This window comes from Labeo rohita, chromosome 20 (genome assembly GCF_022985175.1).
Source record: "Labeo rohita strain BAU-BD-2019 chromosome 20, IGBB_LRoh.1.0, whole genome shotgun sequence".
Taxonomy (NCBI): domain Eukaryota; kingdom Metazoa; phylum Chordata; class Actinopteri; order Cypriniformes; family Cyprinidae; genus Labeo; species Labeo rohita.
Window position 1 is genome coordinate 24,807,120 of NC_066888.1, and position 20,991 is coordinate 24,828,110.

The 20,991-nt window shown below is 36.0% G+C and overlaps 1 protein-coding gene across 4 annotated transcripts in view; it reads right to left on the bottom strand.

Moving 5' to 3' along the window:
- The window catches only part of itpkb (inositol-trisphosphate 3-kinase B), a 43,220-nt gene that overhangs the window by 18,254 nt on the left and 3,975 nt on the right, over positions 1-20,991 (bottom strand). For all 4 annotated transcript variants that reach the window (XM_051138721.1, XM_051138720.1, XM_051138719.1 and 1 more), the window contains one exon: positions 19,629-20,853. In XM_051138721.1, the coding sequence (XP_050994678.1) occupies positions 19,629-20,666 (1,038 nt within the window). In that variant the 5' untranslated portion in view covers positions 20,667-20,853. The remainder of the gene's footprint in view (positions 1-19,628; positions 20,854-20,991) is intronic.

Here is a 20,991-nt window from a genome sequence, read left to right on the forward strand (position 1 = left end):
AGGCAAGGGAGGCATGCCTCCTCAAAATATTGGATGAGGAAACAATTCATAGTACAAAAATAAAACAATAACAATATTACAAAATATAACATTAAAAAGTGTATAAATCACTTTTTTTATTTTAAAGAAACATTGTCGAACAGCGAATAATTTCACCAGAAGTCTGCATCACTCTCGCCTCCCCTGAGCCCATTGAGTTTTAACAGACCGCATAAAGCATGCTGTGAGTTTTGTGGGGGGGGGGTAACTGAGAATGAATAGGGGAAAGTCATATGAGACGAGGTAAAACCTCCATCGCGATATGACTGGATATGACTGGTTGTGATTGGTTCATGTGATAAATCCAGCCTCTTGTGTTCATGCGCATTCCGTGTTCGTGAATCAGTCTGAATAAACAATATAATGGCGTTAATGGGAAAACTAATTTTTAAAAGTAAAAAGTAAACAACTCTTAGATATAACCACTTTATGTCAAAATAAGACTTGAAATGGCCTGAAAACATGATCTGTGTGAGATTTTTTTTTTTTTTATTATTATTATTATTTTTTGTGATTTTTAACAGACAGGACAGTATAGAGATGACAGGAAAGTACTGGAGAAGGAAGTGGGAACGGCAAAGGACCTTGAGACGGGATTCGAACTCGGGTCGCCGCAAGCACAGTTGTGCTGTATGTCGGCGCATGAACCACAAGGCTAGTGTGGTTTTAAAGTAAATCACAGTGTGACCAGTATTTACTAAGCTTTAATAACTTGATGATCCAAAAAATAAAAAAAATGGTTAAAAGTTAACTATTAAAAAGAATAACTGAACTTAAGTTCACAAATTAAATATACAATTTAAATGTAATTTAATTTAATTAAATTTATATTAAATTAATGAAAAGTTTAAATTGTTACTGGCTTGAGTTATTTTGGAATAAATGTAAAATGCTTAAAAATACTTGGTGAGATTCATACTTGGCTTTAATAAATAGAATATTGATTTCATTGTTAATGTAAAATTATAAAATATATATATTTGTTATTTTTCTGATAGTGTAAGTAATGTTTATTCAACCAAGAAAATGTGACTGGGATATGAATTTACATTTGATTTTAAAAAACATAAATAAAACTTTGAGGACTTTGCCACCTCATTTCAGAATTCAAGAACACCACCACATGCCACTGATATATATATATATATATACACACAGTATGTATATAAATATATATATATATATACAGTCAAACCAAATATAAATAAAACTTTGAAGACTTTGCCTCCTCATTTCACAATTTAAGAACACCACACGCCACTGATATATATATATATATATATATATATATATATATATATACACACACACACACACATATATGTATATATATATACACACACACACACATATATATATATATATATATATATATATATATATATATATACAGTCAAACCAAAAAACTTTTTTTACTAGTGGGTGCAGGACACCCACTTCATTTATGTAAGCGAGGATCACCGCACAAAATAAACTGTGACATATTATACCCAAAAATTCTTCATACAGTGGACTACCAGTAAAATTAATAAAACATTTGGAACCAAAAAGTAGATTTGACACTTTTGACCATGTTTTTTTTTTTTTACATACCTTTATATCAATGTTATCTGATATTACTAAGATGAATTTGTTCTGACACAGTTTAACTCTTGATTTCTTTTCATATTTTATTAGTATTTTCTAAACTACAGTAAATAAACTGTGATAATGTGAGAAATTTTGAAGGTGTGTAAATAAATTTGGTTTTGACTGTAATTCATTTGAAATTTTATATATATATATATATATATATATATACAGTTGCATCCAACATAAGTCGACTTTTATGCTTTTGTATTTGAGGTACAGTTCAAAAATGAATACATAAAAATGGTGCTACAAAAAAGGTAAGTGATACAGTTACAAAACTTAAAAACAAGTGTAAAGCACTTATTTTAGCAAGATAGCTGATAGAACGTGACGGAGAGGTCTGATTGGTTAAATTAAACAAAATACCTTCAGTATTCAGAGGTTCTGGTTAATATTCAAGCATTTGACGTGAAACAGATGCTGTCCGTGTGCTGTGGTTTGGGCCACTTTAGAAAGCACTTAAAAACATTAGAATTGATAGACAGGTAGTGTTCGCCAGACATTGAGATCAGGAGACCACAGGATCCCACCTCCCGATGACTACACGAATTAAGGTTTAGTGGAAAGACAAATCGGATCCGAGAGAAGTTTCTACAGCAAGGGAAACATTCAGGATGTGGGAAAACAAAACAAGTGGAAAACTCGCAGGAAGAGATGGGAGTTGTAGACTTTTTACAGAGAGCCACGGTCAGGTCAAAATTGACTGTTGTCCACTGTGTAAAATAACAGCTCTAGATCATTTGTTTCTGATACGGTTGTTTACTCTCACATCTTATTTCCTCCCATGAAAAATGGTGAGATTTCTGTGTAAAAACACCCAGCCGTACAGCCGACAAACCTTTTTATGTTTTTCATTTATCCACTGATTCATGTGGAAAACATGCTAGAAAGTGTTAAACTGAGCTAAGAGTACTACACCCTCATTGGCAGCTTAAAGCATAATCAGATTCGGCAGAAATATTTCATAACCAAACACGCAAAGGTCGGTAATTCGATTTTACAGTCCAACTACTGAGAAACCAAAGCAAACCAGAATCTATTACCTGTAAATCTTTGACCATCAAGATGATTGGTGTGGTGAAAAAAACCAACACGGGGGCGATGAAATTCCAGATGTGCGTAATGAATGACATGGTAAAAATCGCTAAGATCATGCGCTGCGTGCAATCACAACGTAAGCTGGAATTTGAGTGAAGGAAAGTGCAGGGCAATGTGAATTTCTCATTTGTTTCCATACAAAGCATTCAAAAGCACAATTGGCCCATGCAAATATGCTGGTAGGCCAAGCTCAATGTGCAGAGACCACAGTAAAACTCTTTGGCAAGCCTGCAAGGGCCACGAGCAATGCAAATGTTCAGTGTTCTTCAAACTCACCTGTAATTCTGAGAGTTTGAAATAGTAAAACGAACAGCTTATATAACACCTGCTCATGATTTTGGCCCACAGATTACATCTGAAACCTTCAAAGTCACATCTGCAGTGTTCAAAAAAGCACTTAACATAATTAAGTAGCCCCCTTTGTTTTGAAATAAATGTTTTGTGGCAAACAAGCTTGTTGCAGTAACTGCTTGTTATCTTTGTGTGACTAAATGTGTTTCATGCGTAGGTGTCTATAACGGGTCTGCGGTCTGTTATTCAAGAGGGTCAGCCATCTAAATGTTTAAATAACTAAAGGACGGTGTCACCAATGTTTTCAGACTGAGATGAGGTCAGCACCTTGTTTTGACATCACCAAGTTGATTTGTGAGAAACTGACTTCCTTTTCCCGAAACGTGATGATGAATGAAATATTTCTCTGACTGTTGCAGACCGAAGATGAGAAAAATTTTCAAAGCGTGTCTGTCATTACAGGTATTCGAGTTTTACAGGAAACAACATCTATTTATAATTTTAAAGGAATAGTTAGACCACACCAGAGCTGTTAAATAAAACTAAAACCATAAAACTTTATAGACAATAAAAAACACTAAACCTTAAAGGAATAGTTCACCCTCATGTCATTCCACACCTGTATAAGTTTCTTTTTTGTGTTGAACACAAAAGCGGATATTTTAAAGAACCAAACAGTTGTTGGTCCCTATTGACTTCCATAGGGAAAGAATTACTACTGTCAACTGTTTGATTACAAGCATTTTTCAAAATATCTTCTTTTATGTTTACTATGAGAAAGAAACTCGTACAAGTTTGGAATGGCATGAGGGTGAGTAAATGATCACAACATTTTCATTTTTAAACTAAAATGAAAATGAAAACAGAAAAATAAAAATAGAAAAAACCCATGTCGTTTTAAATGCAACACTGTAAACACTCCAAAAATCTAAGCCAAAAAAATTAATAAATAAAAATGCTTAAAGTCTCTTTTTTTGTTCCACAGAACAAATAACCTCTTGAAGTTTGGAACGACAACCAAAATAAAATTAAAATAAAAACATAAATAAAAAAAAACCTTCATGCCATTTTAAATGCAACACTGTAAACACTGCAAAAATGCAAAAATATAAGCTAAAATTCTCTTTTTGTGTTCCACTGAACACATAACTTCAGGTTTGAAAAAAAAAAAGACATAATTACACATTTTTGATCTTAAAAGCAAGTTTCGTATTTCAGGATTTAAAAGCAGTTCATAATCATTTCAGTCAATCATTTCACTGCTAGGCTGTAAATTTATTCTGAAATCATGAATTGTGAATTTGACGCAAAATATGAAATCACTGCTGGTAAACAAGCCTCTCTAGTAGGGTAGCTTGCATTCAGATTAGTCAGGGTCCCATATTTGCATTTAGAAATGCATTTGCATGACTTGGTTTGTGGTTGGAGAAAGACTTAGAGGGTTAGTTCACCCCAAAAATGAAAATTCTGTCATTTACTGATCCCCTTTGGTCACTCTTTCCATACAATTACAATAAATGACGACCAGAACTTTTTAAGCATCAAAAAGGATGCAGAGCACAGCGAACACATTGAAAGTATCATAAATGCAGTCCCTATGACGTGTGTGTCGCATTCAATTTCTTTTTGAGACGTGAGCAGTGAATAAGTTGCTTGTAATTTCTGAATCAGCTTTAATCCCTGAATGAATCTTTCAAACTACACAAAAAAAATGCTGTTTTTTTTTTTTTTAACCCAAATGCTGAGTCCAGCCCGTTGGGTCATTTTATTGGGTTATTTTTAATATTTTTACCTAGGTGCTGGGTTATTTCTTTTTTAACCCAAATGCTGGATAGTTTTTCTCTAACTATTCTCATTTTTAACAGTGGGTTATTTTTTGTACATTAACGCTGGGTTGAGCCTGTCTCCGACAAAACAACCCAGCTGCTGAGTTACAGTTAGAGTAGGGACTTTTTGAGTCATCTACAGGAGAGAGCAGTTCTCAGCCCTGCCGATTTGGCGCACTTCTTCAGCAAAATAAAGGTTTGTATACATTTTATTTAATTTATAAAGTCTTTACTGTGTTGTAAATAGAATTATTTTACACAATGCAATATAAGGACGAGATGCCAGTCACTTAGCATGATGGAAACGCCTTTTGCCTTGCATAAAATAAATGGATTTTAAATGGAGTTTAATTTAATTTGATGTTAAAATATGTTCTCTAATGTCAGTACTGTTTGTTTATGGGCAGGTTTTGGAGTCAGTCATGGCACCTTTCAGCTACGAGCGAATATAATAATTTTTAAATAAATATATTTATATATAAATATTTTATAAATAATTTATAAATAAATATTTTAAAATATATTTAATAAAATAACCCAGCATGTTTGGTTAAAAACATTTAACCCAACCAGCTACATCAAAATAAACCAGCATGTGTTCTGTCCAATATTTACTTAGCGCTGGGTTGCCAAATAACCCAGCATTTATTAGAGTGTAGTTTTGTGACCCAGCAGATTCACTGAAATGAACCGAATGTCAAAAGAATGATTCATTCACAAATTTGACAACTACTTCTCAAATAAATTCTCATGAGTGCAATGAACTAGATGCACCAATTTTCATTGAACAATGAATTAAATTTCAGACAAAGCTATCATATAGCTTTAGAAGATTTGGATTATATTGCACTACTTTTATGATGCTTTTATGATTTTATGGTGCTTTTGCAGTGTTTCTGAAGCATAAAATCTCTCCATTCTTTGCATTTGCATAGAATAGAAAACATTTACATGTAAGTACAACCAACTACTATCTACAGAAAGAAAGTCATACAATTTGAAACATTAAAAATCAAATCCAGATTGTAACAAACAGATGTGAAATTAATGACAGGATGAGAGAGGTTAAAAGTCTACTCATATTACTTTCTTTAGAGCATTACTCATTATGTGTTTTTCAGAAGGAAAGTATTTAAATGAACAAACTTCTTTTACACAATGCTGTTTTTAATTTTCCCAGTTCCACAAGTAAATTGCAACTCTATTTTGCAAATGCAACTCTATCAGAATGTACTGCAGATCATTTCCTGAATTGGCTTTGGTCGTTTAATCACAAGCATGCAAAATAAAACCCTGAATATTTAGAACAAAAAAACTCTTTTAAGTTTGTACGGTGAGAATTGAGATCTTTAATAGTATCTGATGCATGCACAACAGGGTCAAAAGGAGAACTAAAGGTGAGCGACCTCCCCTCTTATGATAAGTGCAACATCATCTCAAAACCACAAAAGTTTCCGACAGCAGTGCACTCTGGGAAACACCAGACACCTATGAGTTTGAGTAGATGTTTGCATGCAGCGCCAGAAGACTTAGACTATCAAGTGTTGCTTATTTTGCTGAAGACCACAGACTGTTACTTTGTAAACATCAGCCCACAATAACAATCAAAGCAAAGCCTCGACACAAAGGAGACTTAATCCTGTGTGATTCATGCAAAATGGTCCAATTACAAGATGTTGACAGCTGCCATCCCTTTGGAATGCCAGAAAAATAAACCATCCCGTAAAGGACGTAAATGCAACCGCAGCTCTCTATTACTCATTTAGTCCTCCTTCCCTTCTCAAACTCCTCTTTCTTTGCTATTGTATAAAGTTACTATCAATAGCTAAGGGTTTGGTTAATTTGGGGAGCGGAAGCAGCAGCGCCGTATCGCGAGGGGAGCACTCCGCGGCGCTGGGTCGTGCCATTGTTCTGATAAGGGCAGTGTGAGCTATATCGAGCGCAAGGAAAGGGATGCCGCTCTTTACAGCGTCTCCTTGACCTCACGGGTGTTGTTAAAGTTTCCACTGAGCACTGAGGGAGGAAGTGGCTTTTAACCCCTCCAGAGGAACCACTCTGCGAGACAGGAAAGTGCAGAGGGCTCTGAGACAGTATTTTCCACATCTGCAAGCAATACTCAGCAACATGGCCAAAGACTAGGTGTTATTTTCTGAAAGCTAGATAGCCACTATTAGCCCCTCAAGAACCAAAATGCACCCGCAGTCAGTGCAGACAGCCTTACCACATGCACTGACATGTTTTCACCGGGGAACGACCAAAATAAGACAAACTACTGTTGAATTATCGAAGATGCAAAGCTGTGACCTTTGCTCTGTATTGTAAGATGGATCAAGAATAAAAAACCCTTTCAGTTCAGTTACATAATAATGAGGCTTAAATTAAAAAAAAAGCATATACACACAGTAAATAATGTATATGCGTATATTTATGTTTATGTGTATATTGTTTTGTATATTCCAACTATTACAGAAGGTTCAAATGCTCACTGATGCATTAAGAGCCAGGGGTGTAAACTTTTAAACAGAATAAAGATGTGTACAGTACATTTTTCTTATTTTGCATAAATATCTTTTTTTTTTTTTTATGGTTCCATTTAGTACTGCCCTTCAGAAGCTACAGAAGATACTTACATGTTTCAAAAAAGACAAAATAAGTAAAATTTACCCTGATCTTCAAATTCAAAAAGTTTTCTCAGTGAGCGTTTGAACCTTTGTCCTCAGTGTAAAAAGATAGATCTCAAAATCATAAAGTCATTGTTGGAAAGGGTTCAGATACACAAAAACAGCAGGCAGTTTAACTGTTCAGGACAAACAAGGGACTCTTTTGAAAGGAAACTTTTGAACTTTTGAACTATTATTTCCTCTTGTGGACTATATGTAAATGTCTTTTATTTGAAATATCCTATTTAGGTCAGTATTAAATAAAAAAAAAACAACATGCATTTTGTGTGATCCCTCTTATTTTGGTAAAATAATTAACATTTTGCAGATTCTGCAAGGTGTATGTCAACTTTTGACCTCAACTGTATATATATGTTTTTCTGAGAATCATTTTATACATATACAATACACACACACACATATATATTATCTTAAAAAGTAAATAATGTAAAATTCTCAGAAAAATAAAAATCCATATATTACAAATGCTTTATAGATACTGTACCATTTCAGTATTTCTGCTTCAAAATTTCAAGATTTTCAAGTAACTCAGTGTTACTTGCAGTTTGTTTGTAAATTTACTAGGCATTTCTGAATGAAAACTTACTACTCCAAATTTTATTTATATATATATTATATATATATATATATATATATATATAGGGGTGTCGCGATATACAGATATTGACGATAATCGTGATATTTAAAGTCCCCATTAAATCAAACTTGTAGTTTTTTGGCTTTTAGTATGAATTATGAATATGTTAGCCTTAAGGTTGTCTGCAAGCTAATGTGTTTCAAAACATTGACAAACTTCACATTTACAAAATAGAAGCATATAAAACTTACAGTCTAACTTCCACCAAAATCAACTAACAATTTTGATGACATCACCCTGCACTTCAGCTTCTCATCAAACTTTCTGCCCAATCAAATTCTGTCTAAAATCTGAAGCGTCCCGCCCCCTACACTATAAATACATGCTAAAGCTGTGGCTGAAATTGATCACATGTTCACAGAATTAGCATTTTCTTTACAGTGAATAGCACTAAATAGGGGATAGGGAATGATTCAGACATTAGCACGGAGATCATATGCGCGGGTCAGCGCAGACTGTAAAAAGTATCGGACCCATTTGAATTCTACACAGAATGGTATATTATATAGTGATATGGATGAGATTGTGACTGTCATATGCTGTCAAATGCAGCTTTACCAAGCTCAACAGCTCTGGCCTAAGCTGTGATATAAACAAAACGCTATCTCCTGCCCTGTCTTCCTGTTTCAGTTGAAATTATGTCAACACAGAATAACGAGCGTGTTTCAAAGCACTTCAGTGGACCTTTAAGTAATTAAATATCATTATCATGTTAATTAGGGGTGTCGCAATAATGGTATTGGCAATATTTGAAAATGAATAGTACACATATGATAATATGACACATACTGTAATATTATGTAGAATTAAACTCTCCCGTGTGATTTGTTTCATTTATACTCGATACCGGAGGGCGCCCTCACGCAGAAAGTCCACAAGCGACACTCATAGGAGTAATAGCACAAATTACTTTCCAGGAAATCCCTTATCAAAGCAATCTCTGATATCTTATATAGAAAAGGCATCCAGCTATCACTGAATAAAATGCGGAAAGAAATGTTTTGTATGATGAAAATGAGAATGAGATGAGAATCAGCATACCATCACTACAGTATCTGGTTTATCTCTGTTCTTTATGCCATCTCAGGTATTTTCATATAGATAATATACATTTATATTGCAATGCTAATCAACATAAGAATCAGTTCACAGAAAGATGTTATTTCAAACACTCGATCAACGCTATAACACAAGTTTGGAGTAAAAATATGTAGTTATTCTCATAAATAGTTTGTCTTTGACACTGTGCTAAACTAAAAATGGTTAGCAATTTAGTCTCTTCTGTTTAGTGTAACTTCCTTTGTATGCAATGGTATTCATTGGTCAAAAAAATATTAATTTGATTAATAGTGTGATTTATTTATTTATTTATTTATTATTATTATAATTATTATTTAAATTTTTCAAGATTTCTATAAATATCACAATATATCGTAACTGTGAATTTTTGAGGCCACAATAATCATATAAAAATATATATTTAAATTGGAGCAGAAAAAATTTCACTCAGAAATATATATATATGTACTTTTGTGAACTTAAATGCCAATATATTTGTATATATTTGGTTATGCCCAAATTATTAGCATATAATGCAAAGTACACTTAAGTACACTTTATAAAATAATGTGTAACAATGTTCAAGATTTGTATATTTGTTTTTTGAGTGTACAATTATATTGCATATTGTACTATTCCATATTTTATTTTAAGTTCTCAATTAAAAAACAATATCAGAGAGGTGTAGATCAGGATACAACTAGTATTGTGACCTGAGCCTGACAAAGACATGAGGTCGGGGCTGGTTGTTTTGCTTTAGGCTAGAAAGTTGATCTTCAAGCGTGTATTTGTACATATTGTTCATTCTCTTTGAGTAAATGGCACTTCAGTTTTTGTGTGTATGCTAAAGCGTAGTTCTTTCTTATGGGAAAAGGTAAGAAGTTTCAGATCAGCATCTGTATCTTGAAAATCCTGAGGTACAAGTTTCCGACAGCAAGTCAGGTACATGTCTAAATTGCAACAGACCATGTCTGTTCAGAAAAAAAATGTGCATGAAGTAGAGTCAAGAAATTATGTTTACCTAGACTCTAGAGGATATACAGTAGGAGGACATACAGCTCAGCGTAACACGTCAGAAATCAAGTATTCGAGTATTATTTAGCATCAATTCCCCTTTGACAGTTGAGAACTAGATTGTCATGTTTCTTGACACTCCTGCCCTTTCAAAGCATTTCATAGCTGTTCCTGCTTGTCCTGAAACCGGTCTTTTCCCATCAGTGACAGGAAAGCTCTTTCACAGAAGCAAGACCTCCCATTAAACTGCCGTTTTACTGCACCCTAATGTATACAAAGGAGTAAAGCTGCTATAAGACGCTAAGCAGAAAGCAGTATCACTTGCTCCTTATGGGATTTGTTGAAATAAAATACACCCTCTTCACATATTTCCTTGTTTGAAGATGACGTACATTAGAGTTGTGAAGGGGTGGGTCTGTTTTATGTAAGGGATAATGTACACAATACAATAGCTCTGCTTCAGAGCATAGTGAGCTGTCTACTGTATACATAGGGAGCCGCTTACATGGACAGAACCTCACATGTTGCCGATTTGAAACACTCTACAAATGCAGCAACTACATAAATAACAGCACAAGAGACTCGACATGTTAGTATGTTGCTAAGCTAATGCTGTGATTCTCCAAAAACCATAAAAGCACACATACTTTTGGTTAAAAATAATACATTTTTAATCACACTGGACTTTACCTTTATTTATATAGTGCTTTATACAATACAGATTGTGTCAAAACAGCTTTACAGTGTTAGGAAAATATTGTCAATAATGCAAATAAAAATAATTTCTACTGTTTTAATATAAGAGACAATCTATATTTGATTATACAAATGTTATATTTTTTATATAATACATTACTATATTTATACTTTTTATTAAATTAAATTTAATATGTTTATGTATAACCAACATTTCTCGCACAACCTGACTGTTTTTTTACAAAGTGACTTCACTAATGCATGCAATACCTTACAATATGGCTAAATATATACAAGGTATACTATATACTACATACTATATACTGTAAACAAGGTATCCTAGTGTAACTATAACTGAATAAATAAGCTTTCCATTGATGTATGGTTTGTTAGAATAGGACAATATTTGGCCGAGATACAACTATTGGAAAATCCGGAATATGTGGGTGCTAAAAAACTTAAATATTGAGCCTTTAAAGTTGTCCAAATGAAGTTCTTAGCCATGCATATTACTAATCAAAAATTAAGTTTTGATATATTTACAGTAGAAAATGTACAGAATATTTTTATGGAACATGATCTTTACTTACTGTAATATCCTAATGATTTTTGGCATAAAAGAAAAATCTATCATTTTTACCCATACAGTGTATTGTTGGCTATTGCTACAAATAAACCCATGCTACTTATTGACTGGTTTTGTGGTCCATATTTATTCATATGTTCAATAAATGAACATTTATTAGTAAGTTATAAATAATAATTAATAAACATTTTTTGATTTGCTTATTAATAAATGTTTACCTTTTGATTACTACTGATACCTCTAGTAATTATGTCTCTGATTTTTAATTTACAACCTATTTTGGGTTCATTTTAAGCCAGCCATATAGTAATATTTAAAAATAGCTGAGTTAAATTAAACTACCCAAAATTAGGTGGGTCAAAACAACTCAGATCCTGGGTTTGACCATATTTCACCCATTTAACCCATATGTATAAATAAATAATTTACTTGTATATAAATGTGTATATATTTGTAATTATTTTTTTATTTTACATTTTATTTAAAAATATGCAATTAAATGTATGCATTATTTATTTATTTATTTTTTATTTATTTTTGCACACTTTAATTTAGCCCAACTCTGTTCTGTTATACTGAAACTAAATGTCTGTATATCCGGTTATGGACACCAAAAATTATGCATGCATTGTTGCATTAAAATACAGATTTCTTAGAACAAGATATCTTGGCATAATTAAGTTTCATGCTTTTTAGGCAGCTCACATGGTTTTGAATTAGAGCAAATGACTACTAATTGCACATTATACAACTGCATGAAATATTGGCTTGATTTGAATCCATTATATTCAGACAGAAGAAAAAGAACATCAAATCAGTTCCATGAATCAGCGGTCAGTTTAGTGGCGTGAATTGCCGTGACTGACCAAACGGAATCAAGTATTCCAGCAAGCCATGTAATAAGTATAGGCATGCAGGTTTTAGTTGCAGGCCGTGGGTTACGCCTGTGCATCAAAGCCACCACTTCAAGAGAGTATTGCGATGTGCAGGGGGCATCAAAGAAGTAGCTCACTGCTCATTTCCAGGAGTAAACCATTACACTCATCTGTTTCTCAGAAAGACAGTCACAATTACATTCCTTATCACAGCCAGCTGTGCTAAGAATGTCTTAAGTCATTCTGCGGCTCTTGTTCTTTTGCGAAATTAGTAGTTGGTAAATGGAAAAAAATGTAAAACAACTGCAATTAAAAAAAACACTAGAGCTCGTTCCTTCCATATTAAGTGTAAACAACCACACATTAGTAGTAGTAGGGTGGTTTCCCCTTGTCTAAGTGTTCTACGATGCATACAAGTGAAGCCTGTTTTTAAAAAAGTGGCCGGCGCAACCAAAAAAAAAAAAAAAAAAGGGCCGGTGCACTTCCTGTCTGTTGCATATAAAACGGCTCCCTCCAGCAGCTCTGCTGCAGCAAAGAACCCCAGCTGTTTGAACCAGGCATGCCTTGACGTCAGCTGGTCGCCAGGCAACCGTCAACCACAGGGGTGTTACATTTTCCATTGCTCGTAGCCTTCAGATCCTCCAGTGTATCATGCTACAGCACTTGTATGCTCACAGTTGGGGTGACAGAATCAACCTCACACAAAAAATGTTTGTGCTGGGTTGGCTCGCACGCCGCTGCAGGAGTGTAAGAGTTCAGAATAAAGCCACGCTAAGGCTGAACAAATACACAGGGCTTGTTTTGTCAGTCTATATCTGGTTGCCGAACCATTTATACTTTATTTGAACAGCACATACTTTTAGTACATTTAGTATTGGGCTTTAAAAGACTTTTTCTGGGAAGGAAGATGGGGGCGTTGTTAAAACCTATTTTAAACGACTCTTATTTTTCGCAGTTCCGTTTGGTGCCACTAGTAGTGCAGACATTAGTTTAGTTTAGGTTGTTTGTTTAGGTAGATTTGGAGAAATTTAGCGTTACATCACTTGCTCATAATTGGATCCTCTGCAGTGAATGGGTCAAAATGAGTCCAAACAGCTGATAAAAACATCACAATAATCAACAAGTAATCCACACAACTGCAGTCCGTAAATTAATGTCTATTAATGTTAAAGGAGAAGTTTACTTCCAGAACAAAAAATTACAGATAATTTACTCCAAGATAACATCCAAGATGTTCATGTCTTCTTACTTCAGTCATAAAAAATAATGTTTTTTGTGGAAAATATTTCAGGATTTCTCTACATATAATGGATATCTATGATGCCCCTGCATTTGAACTTTCAAAAAGTAGTTTAAATGCAGCTTCAAAGGCCTCTCGATCCCAACCGAGGAAGAAGGGTCTTATTATTTTGGATTGTTTTGCTTGTAAACAGTGCTTGAGATATGCATATTTCTCTCCTGATTAAGACTTGGTGACTTTTTCACTGGAGAAAGCAATGTTATGGATAGAGGACTCATATAGTATTTTATCTTTAAGCAGCAATCTTGATAGAGTTGTTTTAACAAACACACAGCTTTTTCACAAAACATTAATTGATGGACTGAAGTCGTGTGGATTATTTTGATGTTTTTATTTGCTGTTTGGACTCTCATTCTGACGGCACCCATTCACTGCAAACTCAAATTCATTCTGGTTCCCTTTTGGTTTATAACACTCACTTTTCACTAGTCAATTCATGATCTCTAAAGTGGTGACTTGTTTGGTATAATTAGGTAATTTCATTCTGTCTATGATATTGCTTCAAGAAAGACAATGTTTCCCAACAATAAACAGCGTGTGCGTGTCTTCATTCATTTTGCACAACATTTTTTGAAATGAACGTGTGCTACACACACTATCTCTAGAAAGCTGTCCGCCCACTTGCTGTAGCCTGCAGCCTACAGCAATCCACACGCCTAGACATGTTTCATCATACCTTATTCAAATTCTCACATAAACTTTAAAACCTGTTGGGCTTATATTAGGGTTTGAACAATGATTAATATGCCAGGATTTATTAAACTGCCAATCATTTTAATGTAGCGCAGCAACATTTCAATATTGACATAATACAGTCAACATCAAGGCCTACATAAGCAGAACAACTTGAGCATTATTTTTGTAGCTTTACATACCGGAGAAGTATAGTGCAAATAAATGAAATACTCTATATTCATGTTTTTACAATAAAGTTGTGGTTATTAAAACGAAAAGACCCAGTTGGTCAGACACTGAAATAATATTTTATTACTGTTATTAATCTTTTATTTTTATTATTTTAATTCTATTTTATATATTATATTGTGTGGGCAATAGATTATTGTATTTTCTTTTTCTCTTTTAGAAGTTAATTAAGCTTATTTATTTTGCTATACTAATTATACATAATTATATGGTTAATTGCATTTTATTATTTACAGTTGTTTACCTTCTGTCCTTATTACAGACATGTGATGCACTAGATGAGTAAACTTGTCATCACTTGGAATCATGCAATATAATGCAGCTTGGCACTGCGGCAAGTAAACAAAAAGTGGCAAAGACTTGCAATATAATGCTCACAGCCTTGCTCACAGCAGGCTCGGTTAGGCTACACTTGCTGTTGGGTTTGCTAGAGCAAGTAACCACAAGCCTCTGTGCAGAGACAGACTGACAAACACACACACACACACACAAGGGTTCTTCCCTCATCTGATTGACACAGGAAAAGGAGACACCAGATCAGGGGAGTTACTGAGCATGCAGAAAAGTGAACCACACCTCTAGCTTACACTGGGACAGTGCTATCTTGCGTATCTGATCTTCCTTATTAATAGAACTTTCTGCATAAACAACAACAGTGCGTCGCAAATGTGAGCCGAAAGAACATATTTAAAGATACACAACGACAATTAATCTTAATAGTAGGGGCAAAGCACAGCAAACAGTGCATTTTTACACACCACCAGGTTACAACAACCAGTCCAGGTGCATTCCCCAAACACATCCAGGTGACACACCTTTAACCTGGGTCGCAAGGAGGAAGTGCAGCGAATGGAAAATTTCATCTTGAGAAACTCATCTGTGGTATAGTTTCGCTTTCTGTGCTATTCGAAAACATTTGGAGATCCAAAAAAATTATGAGTTTGCAGTCTCAGTGAAGAGAAATGTGCAACAGCTGTCAAAGGAACCGTGCTTGAGGGATCCCCTCTGCTAAGCACATGGGACGTAATTAGCAGTACTAAACCACAACACACCGCCATTAGCGCTTAAAAGGCAAGCCCACTGGAAACTTTTCTGGGTCGCTTGTTTGACCGAAAGCACTGATAACAAGTTTGTGGTTTTTATCACCATTCAATTTTTCCGAAGAGCCGGTGCAGCCCACAAAACAGAAACCATGTTGAAAGTGTTTGTGGGGTAAAATGAACACAGATATGTTTATTGCTCATGAATTTTAGCCCAGACCGTGTTACTGTGAGTGCAGAGAGGCTCCGTGAAAACATGAAATGTGAGATAAACCTGTTTTGGAAGAAAGAATGAGATCACGAGCATGAGTGATTTTTTTTTTAGTGATAACCCATTAAAAAAACTTCCTTGTGATACATTTGTGATATCTCAGAGCCTGGAAACAACAGAGTGAATACAACTTAAATAACCACAGAATATTACTACAGTCTAAGAACAAAAAGTCAAAGGGCTTTCCTACCAGGCTATCTTAAGAAAAATTATGATATGTCTTGTTCTTAAAATGATGATATGTCTTGTTCTTTATACATATATAGAAAAGCACAAGAATATATAACCAGTGCAGAATTAAGAGCCAGGGGGTGAAAACTTTTGAACAGAATGAAGATGTGTACATTCTTCTTATTTTTCTTATTTTTCTGTTCAAACGTTTTCAACCCCCGGCTCATATGCATCATGTTTTCTTCCGGAGCATCAGTGAGCGTTTGAACCTTCTCTAACAGTTGCAAATAAGTCCCTCAGTTTTTCTTAGTGTGAAAAGATGGATCTCAAAATCATACAGTGATTGCTGGAAAGACTTCAAATACACAAAAATACTGAAAACCAAACAATTTGTGGGACCTAAAGGAGTTTTCTGAAGAACAGCGGGCAGTTTAACAAACAAGGGACTCATGAACCGCTATTGCTAAACAAAAAAAACAGTTGTGGATCATTCAGGTAACAACACAGTATTAAGAATCAAGTGTATGTAAACTTTTGAACGGGGTCATTTTTATAAATTCAACTATTATTTTCTCTTGTGGACTACATGTAAACATCTTTTATGTAAAATATCTTATTCAGGTCAGTACTAAATAAAAAATAACACATTTTGTATGATTCCTCTCTTTTTTGTAAAATAATTAACATTTTGCAGATTCTGCAAGGTGTATGTAAACTTTTGACTTCAACATTGGTGTCTCATATTTAGTGCATTCAATGCAGTTTTGGAAAGAAATCAATCAAATCTGTATGTATCTTTGTAATCACTAACATTTTCATAAGTAACTGTAATTTAATTACAGTTAACAGATTACAGTTACATTTATTTTGTAATTTAATTACAATTTAATTCCCCTACACTGTATATAATATATTTATGTATAAAATATATTTGTCTGTGAACACAAGCTAGGGATGTGCAAGACAACTTATTTTATTTATTTACTCACTTTATGACTTTATTACACAGGACAGTTTAGAAGCAACAGGAAAGTACAGGGAGACCACAGACAGTACTAGTATGTGACCTTGAACCGTCTTAAACCCGGATCTGTCTGTCACGACACAGTCAGCTAATCTTTTGTAAGGAAACCCACCTGTATTATTATCCTTATTGTCCTGGTTTCAAGTTCAACTGTCACGATCAGACGCATTTTACATACAAACGGCTACACAAAGCAGAATAGAACTGAGAGTGCAACGTTTTCAAGACTTATTTTTAAAAAAAAGCCCCAAGAAGCAGTGGTTTACAGTGAATTTATAACAGCTAAGAGGCTACATTAGGCACAACGCGAAGCGTTATAAATTCACTGTAAACCACGGCTTCACTGGGCTTATTTGCTTTTATAAAGCGGTTATTCCATATATGTAGTAAGGTTTGACAAAATAAAACAGAGCAAATAAAGTGTAATGATATTACTAAAAACATCATTCTTCCGCCAAACAATGTAATACCTCAGAAACAGCTGTGGTTGCCGAGCAACACACAGATTTAAACAAAGGTGTATGTTTATAGAGTAATTTACAACAGCTTAGAATGCGGCTCAACCGATCACAATCAAGGACTGGAATGATCCTTGATTTTTAACCTTACAGACTGTCTTAAAAGAGCCAAAAAGTCCTGGCTTTTCTTGGTGCTGTTCCGACCATACAAATTAAAGTGGCTTTGCCATTAAAAATGTCAAAAAAAAAAACTACTACAAATTCTTTTTACCAGCAATGCTGACAGCATGCTTAGTGACTAGTCAATAATGCAGTCTAATGTAGGCGAAATAAAGCTAAAAAAGGTGAATAACTAGATGATTCAAACCAGAGAAATTAAGCATTAGAGAGCACAATTTACTCTTCCCTGAATCCCAGCCACATGCGGCATTCACAGTACGCCTGCCCTCCAAAACCAATGCCATTCCATTGTAAATGCACATGTCCGGGAACAGCAAAGATTCCATCGCAGAAGTTCAAGGCTATCAAGTAATCTCGCCCTTGTGATCACTGTGAATAGTTAAACAATCTTTTATGAGTGCTATCATTCCTCCAGATGGTACAATAGGACGTTTGCTCTCCTCCTCAGTGTTTATAAGGAATAGACGTCACATCAAGGGACCTGCGGCATAGAGCCTGTGTGGCAAGCAGAGCCACATTATTCTACAGCATAGTGTGAGGCCGGAGGACTGTGTGACATCTATGTCTAAACAATAAGCTCCTCTGTAACAGCATGCTAGCCGCAGGGTCTCTTGATGCGACTGCAAGTGCGACATGCCTAAATAGGCGGGCCCACACATTCTCATGAGGGCAAATTTGTCGCAGAGACAAACGCAACCCCCTTGAAAGTGCGTCACACATGTCACTTTTGCAGTATAACCTGAGTTCTTTATAGATGCTAATCAGCTTTCTATGTTTCATTTATTTATAATGAATGTTTCTGTTTGACAAATACATAGCATACAAGTAAAGTGTTTATTTCCATGTAACCACTTTATTTAATGACAAGTCATGAATAAAATTTAGAGCATGAACCTATGGAACACTTGCTACCGCACCGCTATTTGTTCCTCAGTCTGCTTTTGTACTTTGTTTAAAGGGCGGCCAACTAAAGTCAGAGAAAAAAGTCCATCTGACAGCAGGACACAGAAGTACCTTTGTATCTGAGAATGTCAACAGTTACTCAGGGTGAATACAGACGAGCCCTGAGCAGGAAAGCGCAAGGACAGCGTGAATGCAATGAAGGAAGTCGAGAATACACAACGTGTGGGACTGACCAGTGCATGTATAAGCACTTCGAAGGTAAAATCTATGCCCCTGAAAGTGATCCTGCCAAGGACAGAAACTGTAGACATCTAAAAAGCATGCATGCAACATTTCGTAAGCATTTCCCGTAGCTCGAACAGCATGATAAAGCATGGTACTACCAACACCAAGGTCATGGGTTCAATTCCCAAGGAATGGATGAACTGATAAAAATAGATGGAAGCTCATTAAACCACTGTGTCTTACAGAATCAGAGTGATTGAATTACAAGAAGGGCAGGTTGTTGGAGTCAGAGATGTGGCACAGAAGGTAATGTTTTGAGCCAGACATATAAATCAGACATCATGTGGAACCTAGTTCAAGTCCTGATCTTGTCTGGCTTCCTGTACACTCCCAGAAAAAAATGTGCACAAATTGTACCTTTAAGGGTACAATACCTTGTCACTGAGGAAGTATCCTTTAAAGGACTACTGTCACCTTATTTCCCCCCTTGAAGGACCACAGTAGCACTTTTAGGGTATATATTACTACTCTAAAGTGCTAAGATGCACTTTTTGGGGTCAGAAAGATACAAAGTTTTCCCTTAAGCATACTGCCCCTATGACAAGCTGTTGTACCCTTAAACGTGCAAAATTTGTCAATTATCCACTATCCTGTCTGCAAAAGCCGAACAGTGAACAGCGTATTACATGTAGTCTTACCGCTTTTTGTTGTGTCTGCAGGAAGGCTGGGGACCGCTCTGTGTCGCTAGAAATATCGTCCTCCGATTCCTCCCAGGAAGAGGAGAATCCCGTTGATGATGCAGAAGAAGAGGAGAGCTTCCTCAAGGCTCTGTACGGTTGAGGACTAACCTGGGGCTCCTTGCCCTCCCCACTGACCTCCATGCCGTGGTCCGTAATAATGACAGCGGGGATGGAGCCCAATTCTGGACTGACCCCGTCGGCCTCTGCCTGGGTTCCTTTTGGCTCAGCTCCCGCCTTTGTCAAACATGTCTCAGTCCAAGATGCTGAGCACTTGTTGGCCTCTAATGAAGTCCTGGAGTGATTGTCGGTAGGGCTGTCAGCTTCGCTCTTAGTTCCAAGCGGGCCGCCCTCTTCTGTATTTGGGTCAGCCCCGTTCTTCTCCTCACCGCTGACCTGCAGCCCCTCCTCCATGCCGGAGAAGCGCTTTCCATTTTGCAGTTCTTTGGGGATCCCCGTTGAGTGATCCTTGATCTGTGTCACAAGTGTTTCCTCTGGGTTTGAAAGATTCTGGACAGGGATAAAGTTCGGAGCCATCTTCCTGGAAATCCGCGGGCTCCTTGGAGTCTCTCGGCTGTGAGCCCGAGCCGATATTTGGGCCTCAAACAGGTCCACTTTCTTGTTCACCTCCACGTTCTGCAATTCCTTGTGGCGCTCAAGTTGCTGAGCGACACGCCGTTCTTCATTCTCCTGTTCTTCCTCTAGGCCGGACCCACTCAGTCTTCGCACGCGGCTTCCCACATGCACGCCCAGTGATTCCGGCCGTCGACATGGTGAAAGTGCCCTTTGGGGACTAACTGTTGGGAAGACGAAGGATTTTCCTGCTGACCCAGGGCTCAGGCTGCCCGGGCTATAGGGACCTCCGCTTCCCCCCAGCACCGGGCTATATGTAGAGCGACTGGGCACTGGGAGCACAGGCCTTCCTGTCCGAGGGCTGCTCTTATTGGTCAGGTTGTTGGGGTTCATCATTATTAGGCTGTTTAGAGCATAAGCTGCCATAGTGGCAGGCTGACTCTGTCCGCTTTTGCTCCCATTTAGGTCTACTCATCCAAAGTCCACTGGGCTTTGGAGCCAACCATTGTTAGGAGGAACCAAGGAAAGCTGACACGTGGAATAAAATACAATCCCAGACTACTTTCCTCATTCACATATTATATCCACTACTGATTCATCCATTAGCAGAGTGCTGAAACAAAGCACAAGAGATGGTTTAAACAGTGAATATCAAGTTTTAATGGCTAGTGCAAAACACTGAATGTGATGGATATGTTAACAAACAAGACTTTCTGAGTAAATTCAATAAACGACTGAATTTTGCATTTCC